The sequence below is a fragment of the Chanodichthys erythropterus genome, chromosome 9 (assembly GCF_024489055.1).
Source record: "Chanodichthys erythropterus isolate Z2021 chromosome 9, ASM2448905v1, whole genome shotgun sequence".
NCBI lineage: Eukaryota > Metazoa > Chordata > Actinopteri > Cypriniformes > Xenocyprididae > Chanodichthys > Chanodichthys erythropterus.
The window spans coordinates 20,746,200-20,757,908 of NC_090229.1; the positions used below are offsets into that span (position 1 = coordinate 20,746,200).

Genomic DNA, 11,709 nt, shown 5'->3' on the forward strand with positions numbered 1-11,709 from the left:
TTCACAGCTAGCTGGCACATATCCAGAGTCATTTCTGCTTGAGTCCTAAATACGTGCCGTGTATACACTCAGTTTGTGAAATTTTATGTGTGAGGTAGTGTATGGTTGTTTCGAAGTATTTATTTAGTTGTTTGCACATATGTTGATGATATTGTAATTAGTAATGCTCGGTTACATCTATGTGTAATGCGTAAATAAGGCTCTCTTGACACTCCTGCTCATTAACGTTACCCAAGCATTCATGAAGTGCGTATGCCAAACCCTCATCTCGTTGAGCATTTTGAGTCTCTTAATTAGTTTTTGCTCACTCTTTCTCTTTTTTTCCCTTCATCAGCTACTAATCCTTCCCCTCTCTCTTTCCATGTGCTGTAACTTAGGATCATGACTATTCATTTTCATTCTTACTGCTTCACTCCTTGATTCTTCGAATATCACTGTCCTTAGAGCATGAATAATTATCTCATGATGAATCATAAAATACTGAACAGATTCTGAGATCCCTTAGGGTGATACACTAGAGAAAGTTTTGATGGTGCGTTTGATGAATATGAATGAGTAAAATGGGTTGTGAGGATACAGAAAGAACCGTGAAAGAACCAGTTTTTGGTTAAATGACACTTTTGCAAACCCTTGCGGTTTCCCTTTATGTCCTTGAGATGAACCATCACCATTGAAATCAATGGATTCGCAGTTGAAATCACTGGCAAATTCTAGTGTGGAGACACCCTAATAAACATCAAGTACTTTATACTCTAGAGTTTTATATTCAAATGAATAACTGCAAATATTTTGAGAAATGTAAGTGTTATGATAAATCTAATCTGCTGATTTGACCTTGACAGTAGAGACATAGTTATTGATTGATCTCTGATGCTCTCTTTGAAGAATGGTAATGTAGATAACCCATACTGCAACGGGATGGAGGGCATCCTTGAGGCTTACCACCAGAGCCTGAAGACTGTCCAGCTGTATGGCCCTACCAATTTTGCTCCTGTTATCAACCATGTAGCCAGGTAAGAAAAATGCACAGTCAAATGAGCGTGCTGGAACGGTCGAAAACTCATCCTGTGTAAACCAGTAGAAAAACACAGTAGTGAAACAGATTTCTGGATTGAAATGAATAGAAAATGGTTGTATTAATCGAAGTCTTTTCTCAAGCGAGCAAAACATTTATTGTGACAGACTCTGTTTTGACTGGAGGCTTCACAGTTTGGAAAAACAAATCAATTAGGACCCCTTCAAACAAACCAAATCTTTACAGACAGAAATGACGACATTTATATCAGAACAACAGGACCCCATAAAAGCTAACTGATTTTCAGGCTGTCCCAGGTACTGATGTATGAAAGCTAGTTTTCGCCTCGGTGTAAAAAAATTAAAAATAACTGTGAGATAAAGATTAAAATAAGAGCCATATTAACCATATTATGACATTAAGTCGCAATTGTGAGGAACAAAGTCTCAGTTGTGAGACATAATGTTGCAATTATGAGAAACAAAGTCGCAATTGTGAGATATAAAGTTGGAAATATGAAAAAGTTACAACTGTGAAGTAGCAATTACAATAAAAAAATCAGACTTGCCCTTTTTTTTTGTACTCAGAGGCAAACACAGGCTTCTACTGTAGCTGATGTGATTGTATAGTTATTGTCTAAATTAACATACCTAGATGATTTAACAAGCACCCTATGTTTGTTTCTTGTTGCTGTGACCAAGTGCGGACCTCCAAGAGGTGTTTTGCATCACAAAGAGCATTAAGGGATTTTGATGAAAGCAGAAGAGCTGTGTCAATAGCACAGGGACATCCCTGAGCAAATATATATATGCATGAGATTCAGCACTGAATACTAAGTGTTCAATGATTATGCTCATTCTTTCATTATTCATCTGCAATGTTAAAACACAGTCAATCAATTGAACCAGCATGAAGAGATTTTCATGTTTGGTTTATGGTTCATTTGGGTAATTTGGATCATATGTTCTGCTAATATGTTTGTTAATATGAAAAGATGACTGTGTGTGTGTGCACAGGTATGGCGCAGCGGTTCAAGATGGCTCGCAGTACTTTGTGCTTCTCATCATCACAGACGGTGTGATATCAGATATGGCTCAGACTAAAGAAGCCATCGTCAATGTGAGTTTTCTTTGACCTCACTCTCTTTCTTTCTGTCCTTAAAGGTGCCCTAGATTAAAAAATTGAATTTACCTCGGCATAGTTGAATAACAAGAGTTCAGTACATGGAAATGACATACAGTGAGTCTCAAACTCCATTGTTTCCTCCTTCTTATATATATCTCATTTGTTTAAAAGACCTCTGAAAACAGGCGAATCTCAACATAACACCGACTGTTACGTAACAGTCGGGGTGTACGCCCCCAATATTTGCATATGCCAGCCCATGTTCCCAACATTATGAAAGGCATTAGACAAGGGCAGCCAGTAACGTCTGGATCTGTGCACAGCTGAATCAACAGACTAGGTAAGCAAGCAAGAACAATATCAAAAAATGGCAGATGGAGCAATAATAACTGACATGATCCATGATAACATGATATTTTTAGTGATATTTGTAAATTGTCTTTCTAAATGTTTCGTTAGCATGTTGTTAATGTACTGTTAAATGTGGTTAAAGTTACCATCGTTTCTTACTGTATTCACGGAGACAAGAGCCGTCACTATTTTCATTTTTAAACACTTGCAGTCTGTATAATTCATAAACACAACTTCATTCTTTATAAATCTCTCCAACAGTGTAGCATTAGCCGTTAGCCACGCAGCATAGCCTCAAACTCATTCAGCATCAAATGTAAACATCAAAATAAACAGATTAGACATGCTGCATGACAAACACTTTGTAAAGATACATTTTGAGGGTTATATTAGCTGTTTAAACTTTTTTTATGTTGTTTAAGGCAAGCGCGAGCTCTTGGGGCGTGGAGCACCAGATTTAAAGGGCCACACACCCTGAATCGGCTCATTTCTAATGATGCCCCAAAATAGGCAGTTAAAAAAATGAATTTAAAAAAAAAATCTAAAATCTACTTCACAGACACATTCAGGGGACACCTTAGAATTATATTACATCTTTTTAAAAAAAAGTTCTAGGGCACCTTTAAAAACTGTTTATATCATCACACTCTGGTGCAACATTGCATCACAAAAGCCCCCCAGGCAAAGCCTAAGAAGAGTTAAGGTGCGTTTTGGGTCTTCTGGAGGTCCTCTTCCACACCTAATGGGATTCGTCTGTCACCGTTGCTATAGTTACCCAGCAGACTGGATTTAAAGGGAATTTGCGACTGTTTAGTCACATTATTAGAACAGCCACACCTTCCTTTTAAGATCTTGCCTGCTGCTCTATCTCTTCTTCACCCTCTACCCTTGATGCTTTGGATCTCGGTCTTCGGTCACACGGTAACATGCGCTCTGAATGACCGAACAATGCATGTGTTTTTTGTTATTCATTTCTATGCCTCAAGTGATTTTTTTTTTATTGAAGTCTGCTGTGAGAATTCCACTCTTGTGCTCTTTTCTTTTGGTCTTTTTGAAATGATTAGATAAAAATGAGCACTTTGAAGTATTTCTCATTTGCATCCTCTCACTCTGTGATTCTCTGCACTTACAGCAATTTGGCCTCTTATATATTCTGAGAGTAGCTGAAGCGAAATGTAGGTTAATTCAGAAAACTGAATGGTCACTTTATGTAACTAATTTAGATCATGGAAGTTTTTTGAACAAGAATAGACAAATATGCTTGCTTGTACTCTGTAAAAATTGTCTTATATTAGTATCTGTCTTGTTTTCAAGTAAAAATATCTAAACATATTTTAAATAAATACATTACTTAAGAAGCAAATATAAAATAAGTTAAAATATTGTTACATTTATTTTTCTCATCTCAATCAATCATCTCAGAAACTAAAATGATGTCGATTAATTTTTAAATGGTTGCTTTGATCAATGATTTAGATCATGGGAGTTTTTTTTTTTTTCTGCTATACTTAAAAATTATTTTGTTGATTTGTTGATTTCTGTCTTGTTTCCTGAAAATATATTTAAACATCCTTAAAATAATGAACAAATAAATAATAATAAAATAATTAAAAATTAATTATACATTCTTTTTACATTTATTTTTCTCATCCCAATTAGCAGTTTTTTAAGTTGAACTTAAACTTTGTTAAATTTGTGCTTGAGACAAGAAAAAAAACCTAAAAATTAAAATAAAGAACAAATAGAAAAATAAACGTGAAGAGATCAAGTACATGATCTTAGAAATTTTTCAGTATTTACTGAGAAACATAACAAAAATAATGATTATCAAGTGTGTAGTATATGTGTAAGAATTTCGTATTTAATATTTAATACATCTATTAAATGACTTTATCCTCGCTGATACTAGCAGATGTGAGCGTGTTCAAGCAGCCACTGAAAATCTAAGAATACACTGAAGAGGCAAGAGGGTTTGTGGCTCCGCAGACAAGAAAACACTGTAATTCACAGAGTTTATTATAGGCTATAGCTGTAAATGTGTCACATCACATAATTCACAGTAATCTGCACTTATATCAAGGCTGGGAGAGGTATTTGGTATAAAAAAAGTCAAGAAAACGGGGAGAAACAAGTGGGAGAGGTAAAATAAACAAGTGAACGATAGAGATTGTGAGTGAGGTGCTTGAAGGAAAGACTTACAGGAAATAGAGCAGTGAATTCATGAAGTGTGTGTGAAATGTGTTTGTTTAGACTCATCTTCCCAGCTCTATTTCTTTCAACACATGACCGCTTCTGTCCCCCGTGAGCATTTCTGGGAATGCTGACCTACTTCCAACCCCATAAATATGTTTTTATAATCCTTGCCCATTGGCACCAAGCACTCAGTGTGCTGTCTGCACAATGCATACAGACAGGGATGGACTGGTTGACGAAAAACAGCCTGGGACCAATACCATCCCAACACAAAGCGGATAAAATAATTATTGCCTGCTTTTTGTATGTATGTATGCATGTGTGTGCGTATGTATTTATGTATGTGTGTGCGTATGTATGTATGTATGTATGTATGTATACACTCACTGGTCACTTTATTAGGTATACCTTGCTAGTACTGGGTTGGACCCCATTTGCCTTTAGAACTGCCTTAATTCATAGTGAATTCATTGTCATGAGTTTTGTGACTTTGTGGAAGTAGCCATCAGAAGATGGGTACACAGTGGTCATAAAGGGATGGACATGGTCAGCAGCAATACTCAGGTAGGCTGAGGCCATTAAACAATGCTCAGTTGGTACCAAAGGGCCCAAAGTGTGCCAAGAAAATATCCCCTACACCACCAGCAGCCTGAACCTTTGATACAAGGCAGGGTGAATCCATGCTTTCATGTTGTTTACGCCAAATTCTGACACTACCATCTGCATGTCACTGCAGGAATTGAATTCATTAGACCAGGCAACGTTTTCCAATCTTCTGTTGTCAAATTTTGGTGAGCCCGTGTAAATTGTAGCTTCAGTTTCTTAGCTGACAGGAATAGTATCCAGTGTGTTCTTCTGCTGCTGTAGCCCATCTGCTTTAAGATTCAACATATTGTGCATTCAGAAATGGTCTTCTCCATATCTCGGTTATTTGGGTTGCCTCTCTATCAGCTCAAACCAGTCTGGCCATTCTCTTCTGACCTTTGGCATCAACAAGGCATTTTCACCCACAAAACTGCCTCTCACTGGATATTTTCTCTTATTGAGACCATTTTCTGTAAACCCTAGAGAGGGTTGTGCATGAAATCCCAGTAGATCAGCAGTTTCTGAAATACTCAGACCAGCCCATCTGGCACCAACAACCAGGCCACATTCAAAGTCACTTAAATCAACTTTCTTCTCCATTCTAATGCCCAGTTTGAACTTCAGCAGATTGTCTTGATCATATCTACATGTCTAAATGCATTGAGATGCCGTGTGATTGGCAGTTGAACAGTTGTACCTAATAAAGTGGCCAGTGAGTGTGTGTATGTGTGTTTATATATACAGTATGTGTATATATATATATATATATATATATATATATACATTCCCTGAACGTTAGTAAAGCAGAGCTGACTGTGCATTTCAGAAATAAAGAAACATACCATGACAATTAATATACATAAAATATACTTTATTTATATATATTGATTTCCTTTACATTTATGTCTGAAATTCTGAAATAAGCAATCAGCTGAATCTGTTTTAGTATTTGTTCATAATCTCACAATTTGTAGAGTCCATCTTTTGGTTTCCCACATAAAGCCCAGGGGTTACTGAAGAAATTGATCTCTGAATCGTAGTAATTAATGATCTAAATCACTTGTTGGTTTGATTAGCTCTCCAGGCCCCACAGTTTGGGGTTTGTTTGTACTCTGTGTGTGTGTGTGGCTCTTTTTCATCTTGTGTGATGTGTTTTAGTGTGTGGCCCCCGGTGAAATTCCAATTCTAACTCCATTACAGCCCACAAACTTATCAGTGTGACTGAGGGTGTGTGTCCAGCCAGCTTTATTCAACGAATTATTCATTCCTCTCAACAGGCTTTCACAGGCCCTCTGGGAAAGTACTTTCAAAATCCAAACCCTCAGGAGCCTTTAATATTTCTCTCATTATATATTTGATACTGTATATTATAGGTATATTTCATTATAAGCTCTTCAGATTACATTTAATAGAAATCATGTTTTCCCCCTTGTATGTATTTCCTTTGTTTCTGCTGGGATCATGTGTAATGCATTATATGCAATTACTTTTCATTTCAAACCACTGGGAAGTCGCTTTAGGGAGAAAGTGAGTTTTGTTTCTCTGAATGTCCTGTGGTTTTCTTGTTATCCGTTGTCACTCATAAGCTTCCTCTGAGCTTGCTCAATATAGACTCACTCTTTACTTCTCTGATAAAGGGGATTTGACCTGTCATTCAGGCATCATATCAGGAACAGGGAAAACTAGCACAGGAGAGAGAATGTTGATCCAGGAGGGCCTGAATAATGCATAGTTTTTCACGTCACTGTGTGAGGAAAAATCACGCTGGGTCAAAATATTGTTTTCAAACCATCACAGTCAAAGTCATAACGTCCTTTCAAACCTGACTGGTTCAACATGTTCTGAAAAAAATTATTTTGTTATCTCTATAACAAGCTGTGTGTTAAATGTATAAAAATGATTACATTTTATTGTCATCAAGCTAAAGCTTGTTATATGGTTAAAACCCTGTAAGGGTGAATCTTACAAAAAACATGTCCAGTTCACATTTGACCCCAAAACAGAAAAATAATAAGAAATTGTATTTTGCATAAAGCAAATTAATTGAGTTTTTGTTGTGTGTTTCACATTAGATTCTCATGACAGTAGAACGGCAAAATGATACAGTAAAATTACTGTAATTTAATGAAACCATGATGGATAAATACTTTTGTTTTGCTAGTTTCTGATTCTCAGAATAGTAAAAATAATAAACAAAAAATATTTTTTAAAATTAGAACGCTGTATTACAAACAATACCATGATGTATAAATACTTTACCATTTAAATATATCACAACATTACAATAATGAGATTTTTATTTCTTATTAAGGCATAAATGAGTGTTAAATTGACATGGAAGTAATCATGCAAGTAGACCTCTTTACACAGAACATATGTATAGAAGATATCATTTTATTCAGGTTTGATTTGATTGATTGATTGATTGATTGATTGATTGATTGATTGATTGATTGATTGATTGGTTGATTGATTGATTGATTGATTGATTGATTGATTGATTGATTGATTGATTGATTGATTGATTGATTGATTGATTGATTGATTGATTGCAACTCTTGACTATACAATCCTGTGTGTCTCCTGGACTCAAATAAAGCATAGTATAAACTAAAAGCAAATAAGTCAGTCAACCATTATAGTAAATCAGAGTAATTTTTCATACATGTTGTGTAGCATCATATCAGAGCATGTAAACTCTTTATCATGAGATAGAATGTGTTCTCTGTTTTCTTCCTCTCAGGCGGCAAAACTACCTATGTCCATCATTATTGTTGGAGTTGGCCAGGCTGAGTTTGATGGTAAGAAACTAAACTAATCTCACACTTTTGTAAAGATTTATTCTTAATCTTATTTAGTTTTATCTTTATATCTTCTTCTTATATTCCATTTTCTTTTCTGTTTGTTTATTTACTTTATTTACTATATTTGTATGTACTGCAAACATAAAAAGAAAAAGTACTGCATAACCCTTTATTGTTTGTTTGTATTGTACTCAGCATTTTCCTAAACATTTCCTGCTTATAACTATGAACTCCACTAAATGAAAGCTAATATTAGCATTCCCACATGGAGGTTTAAAACTTGAAGGCATGAATGCAACTTCAAATTTTGCATTTAAAGTAGAGTTTCTGGATGAAAACTCACCTAATTGGGAAGGTTTAGGGTTTCGGATTGATAAGCAGATGTCAACTCACAGATCTCACAGCTGTTCAATATAATTAGCCAGTCACACCATCTGCCATTAGTATTTGTGTTTGGCCTTTCATAATGTTCCAGCAAAGTGGTAAATGTTGGTGTCATGGTGGGGCGAAAGATTCAAGATTGAGTTTTACTGGCTGGAAGGCAAATAACATGATGTTCTCACTTTTTAGCCATGGTAGAACTGGATGGCGACGATGTAAGAATATCCTCCAGGGGAAAGCTGGCGGAAAGGGATATTGTACAGGTACAAATCTTCATGTATTTGTATATTTATGCATTTATGTTTGTATATAAATGTACATGTGTGTGCATATACACACACACACACACACACAAACTATTTTGTGGCAAATATTAGTGAGACATTTGAAACATTAATTCAGTTTCATTCAAAAACATTTATTCATTCAGGAACAAAACAGTGACTGAGCCACTAAATCATTCACTCAAGTGATTTGTTCAAAAACATTGATTCAATCAGGATCTGGATCACTACTGGATGGTATGTGGTGTGTATATATATATATATAGCCTAACCAGTGTCAAAGTAATACAATAACTATTTGAGTAAGTTTCTTAAGGAAAAACATTTGGTGACCTACATTTACAGGCATCTCAGATTGAGAGAACACTGCGACAGCACACATGAAAAAAATATCTCAAGATAACAAACAACCTATAAATAAAGAATAATTCCGGAGTATTTTTTTTTTTTTTTTTGTAAAACAACCAGGTTTTCGTTACATTGCTTACATGGAAATTTCAAACCATGTAAATGACTCCGGGAGTAAATAAACACCTGTAACTATTGTTTAATCTTGTCTGTGCCTGCAGTTCGTACCATTCAGAGACTATATGGACCGGACAGGAAACCATGTCTTGAGTATGGCCCGACTTGCCAAGGATGTCCTGGCTGAGATTCCAGAGCAGTTAATCTTATATATGAAGTCAAGGGGCATCAAGCCCAACCAGACGCCACCAGACTACAGCCCACCTGGGCTCAGCCCAACCCCCACCATATGAGTTTCCCCAGCCTGCCGAAAGAAAACAGCCATGCTTGTTATGTCACCTCCAATTTGGATCTCATTCAAAGCCAATACGACTGATTCAGTATAAGGAGGAATGGATGGTTTCAATTCTCCGTCTTTGGATCTCATACACTGGAGAAATTGAAAACTATATCGGTGTTCTGGCCTTTGAACTGAAAAGGATGGTTCTTACTGGTCTGTGAGTTTGTTTCCCCCATAATTTCTTCATGAATTAGTCAATGATTTATAGTTTGGATGTGACTGTGCCAGATCAATCTGCGAAAGCAATGCAATTTTCTGCTTATTTAACATCTCAACATCTACAAAAAACGCTTGTGTGTCAGCATGCAAGGACTGTGTGTTATATTAGGAAAATCTTCCTATATATTTTATATCCACTGGAAGAGGCAAACAAGAGCATCACTAGGAAGTGTGATTTTAATATATAGTGAAATTATAAGTGATTGTTTGAAATATTATACCCTGAATGGGTAATCTATGTAGTGGAATTGTTTGATTTGTTTGTAGAATTTGTAGATAGGTTCGTGTAATTGTGGTTTTATTTTTACACAGGGTTTTGGCAAAGTCTTTTTTAGCACAAAGTAATACTTCCCATTGCAGTATCCCATTTATAGCTTTTCAGAGCTATGATAAACAAGATTTTCTATTCTAAAGCATGAAATCCAGGTAAAAACAATTGTACATTGCATTAAGACACTGTATCAAATGTATTTACATACTTTAAATCAGAAAATTCCAGTGTAAAAGTCAGAGAAAGCACAAATATTTTCTTAATGCTGTAAAATTTGTAAATGTGAATCAGAGAGAAGTCAGATTCAGATTCATTACTCACACTTTGCTCAGACTGAAATTTCAGGCAAATTATCAGCTCTTAAAAACGCCAGATTTATTTTCCTTTTTAATTTGCCACTCCAGTTCCTTAATGCTCTGGAGCCGGTATATCTTGATATTGTACAGCAGTTCTTCAGACGCACACAACCCATCAGGGGGAAACATGAGAGATGCCTCGCCACTCGCTGCTAAAGATGATTGGAGATGAGGCAGCATCTGCTGTTTTTCTCATAGCACTGTCTGACTCGTATCCAGCCACGCTAAACCTTTGCCCTTTCATTTCTGGGATTCTCCCTGGAGTTTAAAACACTTTTCTATTTTCACCATGACAGGAATTATTTTAGTGGTTTCAAAAGATAAAAAAACAACATTGCATGCAGTTGAAGTTGCATTACTCGCTGAGCAAACACAATGCGATTTTGTTTACATGTTTGGATGATTTATAGCATTGGCATTATAATTACTGTAGATAAGCATCGAACACAGTTAAATTGATAAACTTGCCTTACAAAAACAGTAAGTTTACATTAATGGTTAATAAATTAGTAACAGTATTTTATATATTATTGCTAAGGAAGCTCATGTTGATTTTTTCAATTTTACTACCTTAAAAAGACTTAAAACATTTAGTTTTAGATTTACTCTTATATAGCATTAGAAACACTAAAAAACATAGTAACCTATACAGCCTCTTTTGTCAAAGGTCCATTCCTTATTATAGACAAATGTGTATGTATCTGTAAATATACATTTTTTTTTTTTTTTTTTTTTTTTGACAGCAGGGCTGTTTATACTTGTTCTTATTCATTGTTTTGATACATTTTCTTCTTGTCCAGTAATTCTTGATGTCTTTGCTTGTTTGTCCCAAGTTGTAACAATGTTTTGGTTTTAGAGCAAGCATCTGTTAATATACTTCTATTTTACACGCTGTAGATTATGAACTGTGAAGTTGAACTGCATTTTTTTTTTAAGCACAGATGTTTACAAAATGAGAATTCCTCCTTCTACCCCACTTTTACAACAGGAATGACTTCTTTTGCAGAGATTGTTAAATTTGGTAAATCTGTTCCCAGTTAATAAGACAATGTGTTTAAAAGCGCCTCTCTTTTACCGTGAGTTATTAGCACACTTTTAGCTACTGAGAATGAAGTGATCCATCAATCAGTTAGGAGGTGAAGATGAAGTCTGACAAAGGGAGCTTTGGGCGAAAGGGTTTGTTTAAGAGTGTTAACAGGTGTATTGATTTGAAAGACTTATTTACTCTTCACTGGATATTGTTTTCTTTCTTTTTTTTTGGGGGGTGTTTTTAAGTGTTTTTTTTTTCTTCTTCTTCTTTTCTTTCTACTAATTCTGCTT

General features: G+C 35.5%; 1 protein-coding gene across 3 annotated transcripts in view; it reads left to right on the forward strand.

Moving 5' to 3' along the window:
• cpne5a (copine Va) overlaps positions 1-9,902 on the forward strand; it is a 91,807-nt gene extending 81,905 nt beyond the window's left edge. For all 3 annotated transcript variants that reach the window (XM_067393778.1, XM_067393780.1, XM_067393779.1), the window contains 5 exons: positions 886-1,013; positions 2,032-2,134; positions 8,013-8,070; positions 8,644-8,717; positions 9,308-9,902. In XM_067393778.1, the coding sequence (XP_067249879.1) occupies positions 886-1,013; positions 2,032-2,134; positions 8,013-8,070; positions 8,644-8,717; positions 9,308-9,496 (552 nt within the window). In that variant the 3' untranslated portion in view covers positions 9,497-9,902. The remainder of the gene's footprint in view (positions 1-885; positions 1,014-2,031; positions 2,135-8,012; positions 8,071-8,643; positions 8,718-9,307) is intronic.
• The last annotated feature ends 1,807 nt before the right edge of the window (positions 9,903-11,709 follow it).